This window comes from Vanessa atalanta, chromosome 2 (assembly GCF_905147765.1).
Source record: "Vanessa atalanta chromosome 2, ilVanAtal1.2, whole genome shotgun sequence".
Taxonomy (NCBI): domain Eukaryota; kingdom Metazoa; phylum Arthropoda; class Insecta; order Lepidoptera; family Nymphalidae; genus Vanessa; species Vanessa atalanta.
Genome location: NC_061872.1, coordinates 6,793,200 through 6,813,972, shown reverse-complemented (window position 1 = coordinate 6,813,972; position 20,773 = coordinate 6,793,200). Strand labels below are relative to the sequence as shown.

Genomic DNA, 20,773 nt, shown 5'->3' with positions numbered 1-20,773 from the left:
TTAATAAAAACTATGATATTTCCTCAGCTATTTATTGTAATAGAACGATTTAAAAGGCAATTTTATGACTATTGTATCTATTTGGATAAATATTAATATTATGTCTATGAAACGCCTTCCCAAATAATACATTATTTTAGAAGAAATTTAATTCCAATAAAATAGGTTATAGTGATTCAACTTTAAAAGATAGATAACGTTGAAACGGCTTTTTTTTAGGACATTTAAAGGGGATTAATTATGTTATATAATATATCATTTTTGCGAAACTTTGACCGTTTACGCAGCGCACTTAACGGAAGCTCTCAAAGGAATAATTTTCCCCCGCTATTGCAACGTTTTTCAGTAGTACTCCTTACTAGTGGTAGCATGATATTATATAGCCTAAAGCCGTCCTCGATAAATGGGCTATCTAACACCTACATATAAGTTACCTATCTAAGTTTTTTTCAAAACTGACTAGTAGTTTCTGAGATTAGCGCGTTCAATCAAACAAACAAACTCTTCACTTTTATAATGTTAGTATACAAAAAGATCATATTTTTGAAAATTAATTGGTATTCTATAAAAAGTAAGGCTTTATAATTGACATCTATTTTGCTATGACTGCTGGAGAATTTAAAAAAATCAAGCGTAATTACGAATAAGGTTTACTTCGGGTACGTTCATACTAAAGGAAGAGAAAATATTTTTTCTTAGTTTATCATTTTATATTCTGTGGTTTGAAGATAGTGCGTGCAGACAAATTATGATATCATCTTCATCTTTTTATATGTGTATTTACCAGTAAAATAAATTATTTTTTTGACTTCAGTAACAAAGAGCTGATGACAGATAGATGTTAGGAAAAGTCTTGACAAAAAAAAAATAATGCGTGTATAGTAATCCATAAAAATATAAGTATATCTTAAATAGCAACGTTACATAATTTTAACTATTGCAATTATATAAATTATGATGGTGTTATATTTATTTAAAACAAGTCGTAAATAAAACTCAAAGTTTGTACATTCAAATGCATTTTCAACACGATTTTCGATATGATATTTATTCAAATTTACATAAACAATGTTTTCATCCTTAATAACTAACATATAATTTAAAGAAGATTCCTTTCTTTATTTAGTTGGCGTTTGAATAAGCCCACGGTCGTGTAAATAATCTAAAAATTTGGAGGTATATGGTCTCATTTTTTTTGCTTAAAATTCCTGTGGAAATTTTTTATTGTATACAAAGCAGTTGATGATTTTATTATTTTCATGCAAAGTTTAATTGTATTTAATTAACATATCTAAGTAAACTACATGATACGGACTTTTTGTGAGTTCTTATCATAAAAATAATTTTAATCGTCATGATCTAGTATTTAATTAAATGAAATACTACTACCGGTTCGGAATGTAGATTCTACCGTGAAGAACCGCCAAGAAACTCAGTTGTAACTCTATTTTAATTACAGAGCTTATGTCAATCAAATACAAGTATATTTAAATATATCCTGCCTGGAAATAAAAACAATACCTACTTACGTTTTTTATCATTGATATAATCTTGTATTGAGTAATATGCCTTATTCATGTTTAATAGTCATGAGATTAAAATATTAATATCGAAGAACTTAATATAGAAACAAATATCGTGCTTCAGGAACGTATTGGCTCAGTAAATTCGGAAACTAGGTGTGATAAGTTTATCTTTAGCCTTTGTGTATAAACAACGATTGTGGTTTTTTCTTTAAAAAATATTTTAATTATTGTGAATAACATAATATTATTGTAAGAATATTTTGAGGCAACGCTACAAGAATATGTACTTACTTAATTAAAAATATCCCGAAGGAATGTTTTAGACACTGCAGGATTATAAAAAGCTCTTTTCGCAGAATGAAAACAATTTACCCCAAAGTCGATTGCCCTAAAACATGACTACACCGTGAAAATAACGAACGAATACTAATTATATTATTACGTAATATGACGAAACAATAGCGCTTGTCAGATTTACTTTTTGCGCATTGTCTTGAAATGAATACATGATGGGTAATTAAAACCAAACAAAAATATCCAACAATCAGAGCTGTATTGATTGACATTTCATTTCCAAATATTCCCAAAAGCGGCGCAGATATGGGCGTCATGAAGGGTATGATTTTTCTATTTAATACACATGGGTGCATAAACAAAAAAGGTAATAGCCGGGGTTGTGAGGGGCGGGGCCAGGTGTCAGTCGCAGAGATCTTATCTAGACGGGGACGCGCCGACGGCCGTCGGGCGACGGCGGCGACTACTCGGAGTTTGGTCCGTTTCTAATTAATTATAATATGAACAATTACTTCATCTATACTGAAAATTGCATTTCAGATATTAATTTACCTATAGTGAAAAATATATTTCAGATATACCTATATTGTATTTAGTGTTTTATTTATGAAGAAAATTAGGAATACGTACGAGGAAAATATTTCATTTTAAAAGTTGTTGAGTTCTATAAACTTAGAAACGTTGGTTAAATAGAGAATATGTATGTAGATATAACTATTTATTTTTTAATATTACCAAAGTTGTAATTAGGTACATATCGAGGCAAATAATACCAGTATTGAAATATTAGCCCAACACTGGAATAATTTACATAAAACTGTGCATTATTATTTATGTAATTTTCTGTTTAGAAATCTAAGCAACAGCACGTGATTTGCTCGGTGTTCAGTGCGAAAACTGTGGCGTTTTTCTTTACTCTATTCTAATTCGGATTGGTGGATAAATTTATATCGTTTCAACCGACACGTACAGGTTCCCTCACGATGTATTATTAGAACGCCACGCACAAGATGGTTTATAATAATTAGTATTAAAGCAGTTCAAAATTAAGCGGTTTTGAACCCGTTATCTTCGGTTAAGATTCACGTATTCTAGCCACTCAGTCATCTCAGCTTATAAAGATCTAATCCTAAGAATTTAAAATCATTCCATAATACATGTTGTAATCAATTACTTGCATCGCTTCATGTACTCGTACGTCTAAACTTGAGCAAGGTCTACGTGATCAAGCCCATTAACTCCGTGAGCCAATTATCTCTCATGTTCTACGAGTCCGTCGAGACGTGTATGAGCGCAATATGTTAACATATTTTTTAATTTCTCCTCCGTACGGCCGAGGAGGCAATGGCGAGTTCATGTGCAGGAGTGAGATTTATAATAAGAAAACGCTCCTACCGCGCATGCACCATAAGGATCTATAAATCTTTTAAGTACTGAATCGGCCAATCCCTGTTGAGAAACGATAAATCATCGGCGCGGACGGTACAGTCGAAGTGAACACGGACACCGTCTCGCTCGCACCGCTGGCCGATCGCGCTCCCTGCATCATTTATCATTTCTTTCTCTCGTTTCTTCTCAATGATAAATTCAATTCTCTTTTCGAATATGATTGTTCCTCGTTTTGTTATTGTGGTGTTTTATTGTGGTACCGTCACGGAGTGAGTTTTTTGATCGGAATCCGATCGAAATGATCGCGAGAATTGGATTTCCATTTTAGATTTCGTGCCACGAGTGATCAATCTTTAGGCCTTCGCATGGAGGCCTCGGAACTTTTGTTTACGATTTCGGTTCGGAGAAAAAATAATATATTTACTTATTTTACATTTTGCAATTTATAACAATGTTAAAAAAATAGTAATACTAAGGTATTCAATAGCTTATGTTTTGCAATAAATATCGTTCGTTATAATTTGGGTGAATTAAGTACATTGTTTGTTAAGAATAAAAATTATTATATTAAAATACATTTGAATTGAAATATGCTTTTATTTATCTTTGCTATTTACATGGCCGTAGAAAAGACAATTAACAGATCTTCTTAAAGTAACCTAAAATACATCATTTTCTTTCAGTCAATTATACATAGATACAATTTTTCTATCTATAATAGTTAAAGTGTGTGTCCGTGAAAAAATAGTTACGTTATATTTAAATATATAAAATTGTGTATATAGACATACAATTCTGGAATACATAGTACAATTTAATAGCAACAACACAAATAATAAATTTACAATAAATCAATCCCCTATTTCTATTATCACTTGGTATCGCTTAGAATATTTATTTATACATGACCTAAATTAATACATTAAAACTACAAATGTACATTAATTATACAACCTATAAATCGTACTTTATTGGACTTCGGTACTTTGGCCATAAACACATCATTCTGTGTTCGTTGGAGCATTCGCTCAAACCTTACTCATTATATAAAACACTTCCACTGATAGTCATTTATATTGTTCGTAAACTGTTAACTGAAGTCACTTTATAAAATTTAGATTCGTGAAAATAACAAATTGAATAGCATTTTAATTAACAAACAGACACGTTTACATCGCAAGGCTTAGTTTAATACAGAAAGTGTGTCATAAATCATCATCTACAATGCATTTGACAAAATTTTATACTGGGCAGTTTACCGTGTCCCAGAGATCACAAAAGTCTTCGCAAACAATACCCCGCGAACGAATACCTTGTCAAATATAATAAGACACTTCCCCAGACTGGCACTGTGTTTACATAAAATATACAACATGCTGTAAAGCTTTCGACAGCCAGCGGTCATTGTTTACAACTCTGTTGTTCTACGTTCACAACAGATCCAGTGTTATTTGGATACTTTTGTTACAACTATTTCGTATTCTATTTTCTCATATAACTCTTTGCTAACTCACAGTAGGATTCAATTTATATGAAACTTCGGACGGCTGTTAATCTGGCGTTGATTTAAATTGTTTTAAAATCGATCAGACTATTAATATCATCTATTTTTTAATAAGCGTAATTTATTATTATAAGCATAGACCTGTAGCGCGTTAGTGAACTTTTCATTCCACGTTATATTATACATATTTTCAAAGAAACGGTTAAAAGAATAGTTGGATGAAAGCTTTAGGCGGATTCCAGTGAAACGTATATTATGTGGAGCTTTAGCTACGTGGATAATTATGCTTCCTAATCGTCGAATGAAGAGTTCCCTAAGCGCGGTGCGGTCAATATGCGGCAGCGGCGCCAGAATGGTGCATTAAATGATGGTGGTGGTATGACTCTTGGCTAGGACACCACCATTCCGGCACGCCATGTGGAACCGCGGGTGCAGGCTGTTGGAATTGACTCCAGTGTCCACCGAAGCCGATTTTGTTTTCCATCATACCATTACCACCTATATTTGTGAGATGTGAGGGTTGATTGTGGTGAGGAGGCGCAGGTGGCCTTTCGTAAGATTTTTGGTCGTGAGGGTTGAGGTACTTATCGTTGAGGCTCTCTAGTTTGTCGGTTATCGTTGGGTGGTGTTGAGGGTGGTGAGGCGGTGCTGGAGCCATTGTCGGTGGGGGAATGGGGACAGGTGGACTGGCAGCTCCAGCTGTTACGCTTACGCTCCCTGCAGAGGATGAATCATCGCCATCACTGTCGTAGCGCGGGGACGCGTCGCCGGCAGCGCCGTGAACTTTCATGTGCTTCCGCAGTGAAGACGGGTGGGTGTAGGACTTGTCGCAGCCGTGCACGCGACAGTTGTAGGGCTTGTCTGACGTGTGCACGTGGGAATGTTTCTTCCTATCAGACGAGTTGGCGAACCGACGATCGCAGCCCGCATACTCACATTTGAATGGTTTCTCACCTGAAAAGATAAACACATTACATTAAATCCAAAACATCGTAATAACCTAAAAGTTTCCATTCAAAACTGACCCCGTGGCCTGAACCTAATAATTTTATTTACAAATTTATTTTCAGCGAAGTAAGAATCGTACGTTCTTCAATTTCTCACTACCTGTTTAAATAAAACATCGATGGAAGCAACTGCGAATATGAAATCGTGTCATAAATAACCAGATTTGCTCGTTGTTTATAGTTCACGAGGATAAATAAATATTCGTAACAATTGTACGGGATACTTAACACGTCTATAAATCATTTATATAAGAAGACTTTGTCACACCTCCTTAACAATGCCATACGTAAATCTGTTACGGGATATTGAACTTTATCATGTGCACCAAAGCTATATTTACACTTGACCAGTTATTAAATTATGATACCATTTGACAAAAGAAAACCCCAATAATCCTGCTTATGACGTGATGATTGTGCTGAATTCTATTTAATCTGTAAATTTTTAATTATTATTATACTGTAATTTATGTTTTTTACTTTAATTGGCAAAGTTTTCATTTAGATAATCTATATCAATTTACAGATTCGAAAGTAACTCTGTCTGTCTGTCTATCTACTACGCTTTCACGGACAAACTAATGAACCGAATTTGATGAAAATTGGAATGAAGCGAACTTCATCCCTAGGAAGGACTATTTAAACCTAACACCTGACAACCAACACTGAAACACAAGCAAAGTTGCGGGTGACAAATAGTATTTCATTTGTTTTTTCAATTATGTGCTACATCAATCATTTATGTGATACAATTTTTCAAAACAATGGTTAATGTTGTTAAAGTCTAGAACGCTGATCAAAAAGCGAAGATATTAATCGATGTTCACGATGTAAAATTTGAGCATGCAGTTATGTTATTATTAAGACTATTATATTTTCGATGAAGTTTTAAGACATAACAATAAAATTTTAATGGGGGAGAGGTAGCCTTTCTTTTCTTTATTACGTTTTAATATAAATAAACGGAATAAAGATTTTATTTACAATATGTATCGTATGCATTTTAGTATAATCTTTCAATTTGAAATCACGGTCCTTAAGTCGCTAACATGTATTATAACATTGTGATAACTTTTTGCAAAACAATTTTACAATATCGTCAGCAATGCGAAGGCTATTATTGTGATAAACCTTTACGAGTTTACCGAATCGTGTGTCATGTGTGGAGCATTCAATAAAGTCACAAGTAGGCAGAGTCGCTGGAGTGTCCATAGTGTACACAGCCACAACAATACACTTTCCTTTGTCATGTTTACAAATAAACCTCTTCGGTTGTAATCCCCTGTATTGTGTTTGAAACTTGAAGATCGCGTTGAGAAGCTACAGATGCTAATCTCAAGTGTCTGTTAACGCAGCAATAATAGGGCTTTTTAGAGTTTCTCCACCGCAATTTTTGTTACAGTGTCGATATTATGAATGAACGCATCACATTCCACTGCTTTGAATGCTGATACTTCCCTTCTTTCATTCACTTCAGTACAAATAAATACCTAGTATTATTAAGCCGTATCATTCACGCTCGTACATACAAAGGTTGAGTGGGTGTATTACTTTAGCGTATCGTATTATATTTATATATAAACACAATTTAAAATTAAGTATCTTGTATTAAGGTCCACCTAAAAAATGAAGTCTACTGTTCTTATTTCGGGTCAGACAATAAAATGCTCGAATACCCGTCACTAATGAGCCTAATACAAGATAAAAGATCCCAAAACATGTGTCGCCCGTCTAATTACTAATCGAGCGTATCATCTGAGACGATGTCACAAAAAAGGATCAACGACAAATTCTATTAGCGTGTGATGTGTTATCTCTGCGCACGCGCCGCAGTCGCGTTAACTTCTTCACACACTATTTTTCTATTCTAGAATGCAACGTTTTTTATATTATTATCTATTTCAAATGATCGAATGACGTAATAATGAAATCTTTACAGCTGAATATTATTGTTTTGATAGTTAAACACTTTTCATTGTGGAAAATATAGTTTTATATTTGTCTTATTTAAATTCAGTTCGTAGAATTACCTTTTAGTGGCATCGACCACCGAATATAGCAACATATATTTATAAGTAACGCTATATATGTTTAATGATAAAATAAAAACAGAAACAACACGAGTTGGGAATGCACGTCGTGAATTCGTTGCATGCCAAGCCGGGACACGGGCTAGGGTCAGATGTTTATCTTAAACGCCTGTATCACCCACCGGAGACACTTTTTTGTAACGTTATTATCGATGTGAAATTTTATCTTCGCCTTATTTCCACGACGTTAAGACAACTTTAATATTAAAACAGATAAGGATTATTTAATTAATTAGAACTTGAGAACATTATAAAATGGATATCGGTATGCAAATTTGTGTTCGTATCGAATTTTATTCGATAAAAGCAATGCGTACAGTTGGCACGTCGCCTAGAAGGAATCGCTGCAGTATTAGATTACCGTTCGTTGCTTAAGTGCGCACTGCTGAGAAAACAAGCTTTTTAGAAATAGCACGAGTGATGTGACATCCGACACACGCGGCCTTTACACCCAGAATGTTCAAATGGCATTAGGTGAGTTTAGAGAAAAAACAATTGCGGGTCAGGCGATATCAAGTTCCCGCTGATGTTACGGCTATTTATGAAAATTAAAACGGTTTAGGTAAATCGATACTGGTTTTACGAGACTACTGGTAGTGAGAAAACTACGAGATATTATTTTAATATTTTCTGAACCTTGTTTGTGGGAATCAATTAAGTATTCATTTGTAAGGTCGTCAGTTTTTTAAAGTAATTTATAGGCGAATAATTGATAGTTAACATAGCGAAATTTTAAAGCTTACGTTGTATTTAATCTTTAATCGCCATGTTTGTTAATAGTAAGTAAGTATATTCAAGTTTAAGAGTAAACATAACGTATTGCTTATAGATGTTTAGGTTTTCAATATCTGATGTAATTTATAGTTTTATGTTTAATTATAGTTATGTTATTATGGAATATAATTAAATATTACGGTAATCGAGTAAATCAATAGTTCCAATGCGAATAAGAACACATAACTCAATAAAGACGGTTGAACTTAGAAGTTTGGTTCCGATACTCGAGGAGTGTAAGCTAGAATTTGAAATAATGTTGATTTGATTGATATAATTTTCAAAGTTAATACTTATATAATTTTTTCAAATTCAACCAATCAAAGACAAATATATAAAAGTATAGGTTTTTAAAACGGACTAAATGCATTAATTTGTTTGAAACATAATTTTCGTAAAACAAAAACAGGTTATATAAAACTTATGCGGTATGACGTAATTATTCAAATTTCTTATCGTATGAAATCATATACCTTTCAGACGTAATGAGCATTGTTTAATCGCTTAATAGCTATTATGGAACGAAGCATATCCGAGTTAATTCAATCTCCAATAGACAGACGGCTAATGAGCGCTCGATGACTAGCGGTTTGCTGACACTATCGTCTCCTTTCAACACGAACGCACACCATGTTTTGACTGACCTATAAACTAATCGCTACATTCAATAATATCTAAATTCTCAACTAACTGCAATATCGAAATCTATTTATAACGTGAACGTTAGCGTTAACGTGCTACACAATAATTGTATTACACGAAATTAATAATAGTATTGAGGTACGTAACTCACTGTATCCTGAACTGTATGTAACTATCACACAGTAAATGATGACTATTGTCACTTAAAGTAAACACTGATTGACGACTCGAACGATTCTTCGAAAACCGATTTTCTCTCGCATATTTAAAAAGGAATTTCGTACACTGTATAATGATTTATGACCTCCCTTTATCCGAAACGTATTTCGAATTAGAAAGATATATTAATATCTTCATTTTTTCCACTTCTCAAAGAATACGGCCCTTGTCCCGTGAATACAAAAAGAGTATGCCGGGTCGGCGCATTCGGCGCCCAACGACCGTGTGACAAGGTGCTTTATGCGGACGATTATGAGCAGACCGAATAATGTTCCAATACCCGATAAATATCTGCCAACTCATACAAAAGCATCCCAATAATAAAATAAAAATATAATAGTAAATGTAGCAACAACACGGGCCACAAACTGCACAGTCATATCTCCGCTGGTAAATATAAATTAAATGAAAACGTACGGCGTGAGAGGAAGAAAGACGGCGAGTGTTTAACGAAAACAAATTAAAAGTGATCAATGTTTAAACTTGCACTTACGACTACGCTGACGTCTTACGGACTTTGTATCTTTAACTTATACTTACTGTACTTTTATAAATAGATAATTATATTCTATAAATATATCATTTAAATATATATAGCTTCTAGTATAATAATAAAACAATAATAAGATATTGTTTTATTTTTGTTATATGAAACATCAATGAATAAAGAAAAATATTTTTCTCTTATTTTTTATTGGAAAATTGTGAATAACGCCTAAGTCCATTCCTGGTAAAACTAAATGATATAGTATCACATTTGCCCGTCTGGCAATACAGAAGTAAATTAAACTGCAAGGGCCATTGTTCTCGCGGAAACTGTGAAAACACCATGCGTCTTGCTCTGATAACTATCAGTTGAGAATGTGCAGTAGAGATATTTCTATCCACCGATTTAAAGAGAAATGGAAAAGCATAAGATATTTTATTTTTATTCTACAAATGACGAAGCAAAAGTGTGACCTTTCCTCAAAACATATTTCCTATATCTTTGACATTTAAAAAAATGCTTAAGCAGTTTGTGTGGCGAATATTCAAGTTAGCGGAACTTATCGGATTCTGTTCCCAGAGCATAATGTTGAATAATATGGTGCGATACACCTGCGTGCAACAGAATGACTACAAAACGACAACCAAGCGGGTTCGCTCGTCAATCCGTCCGTCAGGCGTTTTGACAGCCCTAACCGGCATCATCGCCGGGATCCGAGAGATAAAAAATAGCCAGAAATACATCATAAACAACATTTTTATTTGAGTATAAAATATGAAGACAATATAACACAAAACTTTGAATTTGATTTGCAGTTATAAGATTTAATTCGAACATTAACCATATAAAGGAAATTATGTTTCAAGAAATAAATAATTGTCATATAATCAAATAAGGTTTATTTTCAACTTAAATATCTATGTAAATTACCGTTAGAATAAATTAATTTAATTTCAACGCGATCATATTAATAAAGCCGTGCTCATAAAAGAGGAACATATTAAAATATATTTTACCTCAAAATCGTCCGGCTATTTTTAAATCTTATAAAGCCATAGATTTTAAATCATTAAACACATGGACAATATAATTCTGCCGTGTAACATGATTTGTCCAATAAATCGAATGAATTATGAATGTGTATCGTATCGGTTATATCCACTCAACATCCACACGGGCTCAGATTTCAGCCCCTGGGCACGTTTTTGGGACAAACGATTACTTTTAACGAATATTAATAGTCGGTTTTGTTCTTATTAACGTTTCGTTGTTTTCTTTTACGACGCGCCCACATTCTTGGGATTCTTATGAGTCTATTTTGTTGCTAATACTTTTTAAAACCATAAATGTTAAAGGTAAGTTTTATCTTAATGTATTTTTATTGTTGTGCTACCTGTAATTTAGATCGACTATCAGGTACATATGCCATATTTATACACTGCAACTACAATTAAACTGGACTATATCAATTAAATAATTTATTAAAAAAGTTTTTAAGCTCTGCTAATTATTTTATATAAGGTTTTGCGCAACGAGATGTCTGGAAGTATTTGCACGATCACAACGTGAATTTAATGAAAAAACCTTTAATTTTATAATTATTGGTTAACGTCCGTTTACCTCAGCCGTACATAGTTTAATGTGATATTTGGCTCATAGTTTGTCTGGATTATATCTAGAAAAGTCATCCTTACGTTCCATTTTTTCTGTTTGGTTTTTTGTGTACAATAAATTCCATTTTTAAACATTGTATTGTATTAAAAATAAATAAACATAACATGTGCTTTATTACTTTATTATTTGTATTTCGGATATTAAAACATTCGCATTGTCAATTATTAAAAAACGACCGTTTTGTCTATGACGCTGCGCAGATTGCGAAGCAAAAAGAAGTAACTAAACTGTCCATTGTCTTCTTCTTATTGTCATGTTAACATTTCGATTGTTATCCGATGCTTGTCTCTGAAGTTCGATCGAGACTTTTTGGTAGTGTAAAATGTCGAGAATTTGTCTCAAAAACCTATCGTCAACACAGAACGTGTTAAGGTGACGGACTTTTACTTTTCGTTTTAACTTCAAGCTGAAGACGATAGTGTCATACTACTAAATTTCCCTGACTTTACGGATGTTACGTTTATAATTTAACTTTTACAGGCATTTTAAATATGTTATTGCCCTATATATCTTGTTTTATTTTGCTACTTTTAATATATAGCATTACTTTTAATCTTTAACAGGACTCTTTCGTTGTATTTTATCTAACTATAACACCAAGAGGCCCGATTTGGATTTTAATTATCAACTTATTTTGTTCAACGTTACATAAAATATATATTTTGTTAGATTCCCTCGCAAATATAGAAAAAGTTTTAACCAGTAGTGAGACATTTACGAGCATTAATATACTTCATATCATTCACTGTTTTTAAATACATTATTTGTGACACGAATCTTCACGTCATCATGATATTATACTGAAATCTTACTTTACTGAGTTCTATTTTTAAATTGCGTTTTAAAATAGCCGATTTAAGGTTCGCCAACAATCGGCACCGTGTACACAGTACGTACCACCTACATACATATTAATAGCGACAAGGTGTCAGTGAAAAAACACATGAATGATGCAGTGAGACCCTCCGCCGTCGCCCTACAAGACGAAAGAATTTCGCGCAGTTAGCTACCTCAAAGAGAAAAGAGTTTTTCTCGGCACATTGAAAACACCTGATAGCTCATTTCATTTAACAAGGAAAGCTACTATTTATTTCTAAAAACTACGACGATTCGAAAAACGAAATCTTACTTTATAATACGTAAAATTTTCGTAACTTTGTTTTATAAGCGACGTCCGAATATAAATATTAATTAATTCTGTACAGCGCTTACTATTTTTTTATGATTTACTCGTTATGTTATTCATTTTATATTACAGAAACGTTTCTGTCGTTATAAAATACAAGCCGAGGTAGTAAAGTGTCAAAAAGGAAGGATGGTAATAAGATAGAAGAGCAAAGGAGGCGTAGGTAGAGTCTGCGCCGGCGCATATGCGCGCTCGAAACTATTGTTAGTACCTACACTGCGATCGCGCACAATTTATGTTGCTTTGGCACCAGCTCTTTGTACTTGTAACATTATAAAATAGAAATGTCTATGAATAGATCACATACAGCTCCTTCTGTATTTGAATTTTTCTGTTATAGTCAAATAATGACACTTCTGTTCTACTAATGAATATTAATTAAAAATATATTATAAAATAAATACATAAATCGTTCATTACCATAGATATGGTCAACGAAATATCATTGGTAGGTATATTGTACGTGGGAAATATTCCTCGTTATATAAAAAGTAAATTTCTACTAATTTGCATTCGATCTGGTTGCTTTTTGTGGACATCGATTGCGATGTTACCTTCACAATGTTCATTATTTCTTGCTATAAAAATCTACGATAAAATATGAGGATTAAGCTGGAAATTATACTAAATCACATGCATCGATGGCGAATGCTATATAAAAACTATAAAGAAATATTTATCGATGGAAAAGTGTTCTTATCTGGTTCTATTTTATTCATTATTCATTAAGGGAAGATCGATGCGGGTGGTAGAAGTAAGCACATTACGATTAAGCAAAAAATAAACCTACACCATCTCGGTATAACCGCTATAGATAACAGTGTCCATGTATTTTTCATGATGTCGATCTTGCGCACAGCATTAATCAGTTTAATATGGAAACGAAATTAATCATAAATTTTCTTGTCACTTGTCTATCTTGAATGATCGGCGATTAACAGACGATCGTCATAATTAGGTGTCATCGTTTATTTCACTACATATATCGACAATGTATTGACGAAGAGTAATTTTAAAGATGCTATTCAATGCAGGAGAGACTGTTCGCTCTCGAAAAGCATCCGTTTCACGGCGACGCAGTTTTTATTCGCGCTCCGAAGCTCTGTTCACACCGTTGCCGATGACGTTTAGCGAAATTACAATTCATTGGAATGAACCGAACGTGTTTTTGTCAGTTAAGAGTTCGGTTATTTCTTCAATCAGGTGCTAAAATCTGAGCCGAGTGCATCCTTTGAATCGTATAGTTAAAGCCAGCCCTGATTCGCCGCCTTTGTCATTTAAATAGCATCCGAGGGCTCAGTATTTATACCGAGAGACGTATAGGCAATGAGCTTTCGATGTCGTCACCTCAACTTGTTGTCAAATATACAAAGAGGGGTAACAGTAACAAAGGAGATAAAAACGTAAACCGCTTAGCACTTTTATTTCTATATACGCGACAATATCACGTAACTGAGCTGTTGAGGGTAGCGAGTGATTGGTTTGTCTATGTGTACGTGAACTTTGACGTGTGTGTGTAAAATAATACGTTAAGATCTGTTTGTGAGGGTTGCAATGAATCTATGATTATAAAACGCCACGCCCCTGCAGGAGTCTAAAAAGATTCTATTTTTAAATGAATTTTTTTTAAAGTAAATTTATCTAAACTAATTATGTATCTATATATACGTAAAAATCCTTTTATATTTTGACAACGTTATTAGACTGGCATTTTATAATAAATGATTTATATACAAGTCGATTAATGACATCTAATTTTCTTTTAATGAACCTTATAAGCGTTTTATTATATCTTATTCGGACACAAAGACTCGATGACAAACGACGCGAAGTTTTGGAAGAGCTGGACGAGTCCCCTCAGTATGTGACGCACACATTTGTATTATCATTGTTTGTTATATTTTTTATACAATTTATCAATCCGAGGCAGATGGCGGCCGGATCACATAAACACCTTTTAATATTCACCCGACTATTATAGGGTTGCAATATTATCACATGTGATGATAAAATGGCCGAACGTTTTAATGGTAATAAAGATTTGAACTATAATTACTGTATATCAAAATAATTTAAAAAACTATATTAAATATTTTGCAAAACTCACAATATTTGTTGATTCTATAATTGTCATGATTACAGATAAGAAATCCAATCAAAATGTACCTTATTTAAAATAACTTTTACGTTTGAATAGTCTTTATACAAAATTATATAAAAATCCGGCTTGAAACTCAGTAGATAATTACTGTTTTTCCTAAATTAATATGAGGTATTAAATAAATACAGTCAAATTTATATATTATGTTGTTGTATGTATGACTGTATGCTGTATGCTGTATGACATATGTAAAATAAATTAAATCAAAACAACAATAAAATAAAATTAGGATATCGATCAAAATATTTTAATTTTATTTTTCTATATACATTTTTTGTTACTAAAGTTCAAGATAGTATAGCGTGTCTGCTAGGTATTTTAATCTATGTACACAAGTTATTAATTATACAAATGCTTTGAATGTTTATGTACACTTTGAGGATCTGTTAGTTATATTAAACTACTTTCTAAATTCGATTTCAAAATAAAGGCAAAACGAGAGATGGGTCATGTTATGAATTTATATTAAAACTATATAATGTGTCTGTAAACTATAAAAGTGTAAGTATTGAATACAATTATATGATCAGTTCGTCCCCTCCATAAATCTGATAAAATGAAGTCAGTGTATAAAATATGTGTTTATATCGCATAGATTTGTTAGAAGACTTTAGTGCCTCAGGTATATGTCCACTTCTTTTAGTAGAGTTATTCCTTAAATATGTACTCGAAACTTTCCACGGAGAGCTATCGTAAAATGTCAGAAATTAGTATGCGACATTGACCATAAGGATTATAACAATTCTAGAATACACGAATTTAAATAGCGTAAAAAAAAGTTAATGCTAAAAAATAGCGTATACCCGTGACGAGGTTGTAACATTTCATGAGTGAGTTCTCCACAATAGCACCGCTTGTATGCTTAAAGAAATCAATCATTTTATATAATCTTTTTGTTTCTGTACGTAGAGTAAGTGTAGAGGATAAATATCCCGGTCTAGTTAAAATAAAAAACTTAGAAATAGTGATCAACGGATTGAGACATTTAAAAAATTATAATAATAAAAAATATTCTATTTCAAATTTCAATATAGCGTATTTAGCTTTCATTGCACGCATATGTTTAGTTAGTGGCAATAAACCGGGAAGAGCTGCACTCGACGGGTGCACACAATACCGACCACAGGGGCGGAGCGAGAAGGGTTCCGCATTGTTTGCAAAATATTTTGAAAGCGTCATTTTATACGGCATATTAGCCAAGCGCTGCATTTGAACGGGGGTCGTCTTCGAAATCATATCATCATTACCTTTCATTGATGCGTCTATCGATAAAAAAAAAAATAAACAATTGAGAAAATCCGAATCGGTATTCGCTTCATAATAAATTTCCATCTAATAGAAGGTACCTAATGTTAAATATTTCTTAATAGTAATAGCTTTCAAAGTTGAAAAGACTGTTGCATTTATCGACGGTCTTTGATAATTAAATTTAATACAAATGACACCAATTTCTATTCTCTATGCTGAGGATATGTCATATGAATAACAGAGCGCATGTCCTAACCCAAAAGATATCAGAAAAATTTTTACTAATTATCGAGTGTTCTAAGCGGTTATTGAGTTTTTACGGTTTATATTTTATGTATTATATGAATAAATTTCTTTGTTATATTTAAATTAAATTTCTAACAATAGCTATCTCTCATGATAAAGCACAGGTGTAAAAGTTATTTCAAAACAAGCTCTATAGCAGTGCTTAAATGAAATGAAGTAATCGTCGCGATGTGGGCGGAATGCGCGCGCGCCGCCGGCGGTTTGACGCGACCCGAGCCGGCCTCGAGGCAAGCGATTAGTAACACTGGTTTATTTAGCAACTATTAATGTAATTCGATGTTCATAATTATAACATTTATTTTATAATTGTACGTTTCGTGATCATTTCTTCGTCTTTCTACTAAACAATCACATGAAACTTGACAGCTCTGACGGGATACAATTTTTTCCCAGACGAAAATACGTCGGTAACTCATGTTCTAAACTTATATGAATCGTCTAAAACAATTTAATCGATTATTGAGACGTAGACAATTTTATTAATATTTTAAGAATTATTAACATAAAGTTCTTATCTATATACAAATAAGAATTAATAGTAGTTACTGTATTAAATTAAAAATATGAGTGTTAAGATTTATTTAAAGTTTTCATATTTAATATGTCAATAGTAAATAATAATAGTATAAAGAGGTGAAATTTGTTTAACTTAAGTTATAACTTTATATTTATATAACTTTAACGTTATAATCGGAACTAATGATTCAATTCTAAAAATATTTTTACTGGTAGAAAGTTACATTATTCAGTTGAGTGCTATAAAGTAAATTATATATATATCATATAATTTTGTTTATTAATGCACGCGTGCGAAGCCGGAGCGGGTCGCTAGCATTCAATATAGACAAATGATAACACCTATAGATGTGAATCGCTTAAACAAATTGATATGTTACAAAGGGGCCATAGCAAATAAATTCTGCTACCGAGTTCCAAACACGGTGTCGCGTTACCACTGGAACGTGTTTATAAAAATATCAGTTTCACGGAAGATGACCAAGCATCGCCACTGAGCCTCGATGCTATCGGAAAAGTCGATTCATTGTTGCCACATACAAGTTTTACCCTAATACAAATGTGTTTAACTTGTTATTTTTGTACTTTATCGTATACCACGTGAAAATAAATAGGTATATAGTTTTAACAACGACTGAATTTACTTAGATTAGAATTTGTTTGATTTGAAACGTCTTTAACGCGAAAGTATTCATTGAATAAGACGCGTTATAGTTTTTTTTTATATATTTCAAAGGTAAAGTGTTTGTTTTGATTTTATAAATGTTCTATAATAATTCTAAATACCAAACTTTGCATTATTTTCAAATACATAAGCTTTAATTGACTTTAGAACAATGATTTTGAATTGCTAATCTATTTATTATTTTTATGTATGTATACTTAGCTTAGTCTTTTCAAAGTGAGTTGACCAGTTCAGTTTAAGAATAGAATAAACGTTTAAAAACGACCCAACATATTTAACAAGGATATTTTATAAAATACTTTAATTCCATCTAGAAATAATGATATAGATGATAAAAAAGTGTAGAGTTAGTCATTTCTGTTGATTTCAGTGTGATATAAAAATTTAAATGGATAAAGTTGACTATGGAATTTAATTTAAAAGAAAAAAAGGTTATTCTCAGTAGAATCTACATTCAGAATAAGTAGCTTTAGATTTAATTAAATCCTATAACATGACATAACATCTAAATTTCTCATCGGACTCAAATTTTGATTTATATTATTTTTAGCTAATTTTAATTTTAGAAATATGTTAAAAATGAAAGAAAGAAATTTGATAAACTTAAGTCATTTACTCATTGCTCTTGCTACCAGTTCTTGTATTCATCGATTTTGCTCGAATTAAAGTTCATATATTAGCTTCTAGACGTTATTATGCGTACCTCGTTTTCATATCAGGGATCTAAATAAAAAACAACTCTTTATTGCATGCTGCCCGATCATTAACAGCGAAATAAAATAAATGTTGTGCTTCACAAGCCTGTGACCCAAAAATATGACTAAGTCTCATTTATTTTTTTATGTATTGCCTAAAACTTTGTTAAAATAAATGAATACTCGAGTTCAAAACTAAAATAAACTTTATTAAAATAGTCTCTAACAAGCACGTTTAATTGGTTGTTTTTTAATATTAGACGTAACAATGAAGGTACTTAATTCGGAATGTAGATCGACCGTGAAAAACTGGCAAGAAAATCAGTAGTTTTCCGTTCATACGGATTATTAAAGAGTTGAATTTAATTATAATTAACTTTTGGAGACCATGCATAAAAATGCCTTTTTATCATCTTTATTTTATGTATTTAAATAAAAAGCTAATTTAGATGGTGGGTGGACTTCAAATAACTCATTAAATAGTTAGTTGTTTTTGACCTACTATTGTAGTCTTAATATATTTGCGCTCAGCTAATTAATGTTATTATAGCTCGAGACTCTCAGTTCTGTTGCTTAACGGACATTCAGAATAATTTATAGACACCCATAAAACAATTCTTCAAACTTCGCCACAAAAAAAAAAATCTATTCATGGACCCGTATGAGATAATAGCTGACGGGGGCACAGGACAAAAGTTTGAACGCAACACTAGACAGTTATAGTACAAAAAATATAATAGCAGATGTCCTTACTTCTCGACAGGCCAAACGAATTCCTGGACCAATACTCAAAAGTCGATTTTTAAAGTTTAAGTATCAATACACTACTTACAATACTCTAGCGTGCGAGAGAGACGAACGCGAGGAAGCGAGTCGACGGAACTGGACATTTTAATTTATGGCGCATTTTTTTATTCCACAGTACACAATACCGATGAATCTTTCTACTAATAATAAATTGAAAATGGAGTTCTGTCCCGAACGACTTATGTCGATAGACCATACCGAGAAACGGACTCCACAAGATGACCGAGGTTATTAAAAGACGCCCGTTACTACACTTTGTTTGTGCCCAAAATGTGTGACATAGATTTTTTTAAATGATCATTTGTATTAAATACTGATGTCTTTGTGTTGGTCCAGTTATTGTTGAGGCGTGCCTAATATATCGCAACAGAGAGCATCTGTAAAGCCTCAGCGGACAGAGACAGCCGCGGGGGGCGGTTGATTATGAATTAATGAGAAATGAAATGTTTTGCCGGATCAAGATACATACAATCGAATGGCGTCGACGTCTTACTATGCGATGACAGTTATTGGTTATAAATTTTAGATAAACGGGGTTTAGTTATAGCGAACTCATAAAATTATTAGATTTATTAAATATTTAACTAAAAATAAGAGGCGAAAAAATTATGTCTATAAGTAGTTTAACAAATTATTCTGATGGATCCAATTATTTTATGATTCATGATATGTGTATTATAATTATAAGAATGATTAGAAAATAATTAATTGTATTTCTTACCTGTGTGAGTTCTTTTATGTATCTTGAGATTTTCAGATCTGGCAAACACTTTGCCGCAACCAGGAAAGGGGCATGGAAAAGGCTTTTCCCCCGTATGAACACGTATATGATTCACTAACTTATACTTCGCTTTGAATGGCCTCCCATTTCGTGAACAGCCTTGCCAAAAGCAAGCGTGTGTTGTACACTCAGGTCCACCCACGTGCTCCACTGTTAAATGCGTCACGATTTCATGCATACTTGAAAATAGTTTGTTGCAGAGTTTCCTAGGGGGAGGCTGTTCGGGATCTAGCCATTGACATCGCATGTCACGTCTCGGTGGAGCGCGTACGTATCTGAGGAATGCATGCGGGGCATGTGCATGTGCGTGCGGAACGAGCGGCGGAGCACCGCTTTGGTAATGTACGTCTCCACGCCAATCCCAGCTCTGCTCCAGCGGTTGTTGGGGAAACAGTTCGCCACAGCCTCCATATTCTCGAAGGTAGCCCGGCTGGTACGAGTGCAGGGGGTACGGCTGATAGTGCGGTGGGTGGTGCGGCGGCGGCGGATGCGGTGCGGCCGCACGATGTTGCGGGCCTACACCGCAAGCCGGCTGCGGTGACATCTTCAGGCCATAAGAGGCGAGGTGCGCATGGTTGGTCTCGAGGAAGGCGTTCATGGCGGGGGTGGCCGACACCGGCGCATAGCCCCATTCGCCCGCCACCATCCACACGGCGGGAAGACCCCGCTGATGACGGTTCCGTTAAATTGATGGTCAAGACGACCGTGCAAGTTCGATAGTTTAAATTACCTCTCAGTATCTTTACTTTTTCTTACATTCTTCGATATCTTAACGATGACCT

The 20,773-nt window shown here is 33.4% G+C and overlaps 1 protein-coding gene across 1 annotated transcript; it reads right to left on the bottom strand.

Annotated features, from left to right (window-relative positions):
- Positions 1 to 4,931: 4,931 nt before the first annotated feature.
- LOC125073491 (zinc finger protein ZIC 4) lies at positions 4,932 to 20,637 on the bottom strand. The gene is made up of 2 exons (XM_047684347.1): positions 19,932 to 20,637; positions 4,932 to 5,667 (listed from the first exon to the last, which is right to left on the bottom strand). The coding sequence occupies exons 1-2, from the start codon at positions 20,635 to 20,637 to the stop codon at positions 5,042 to 5,044; spliced, it is 1,332 nt and encodes a 443-aa protein (XP_047540303.1). The 3' UTR covers positions 4,932 to 5,041.
- Positions 20,638 to 20,773: the final 136 nt, after the last annotated feature.

Bases quoted from the DNA above. Each gene is read 5' to 3' on its own strand.
- LOC125073491 (XM_047684347.1), bottom strand. From the start codon at position 20,637: ATGGTGGCGGGCGAATGGGGCTATGCGCCGGTGTCGGCCACCCCCGCC. The intron at 5,668-19,931 runs GTAAGAAATACA...TTATCTTTTCAG, and splicing joins ACATAAAAGAACTCACACAG to GTGAGAAACCATTCAAATGT.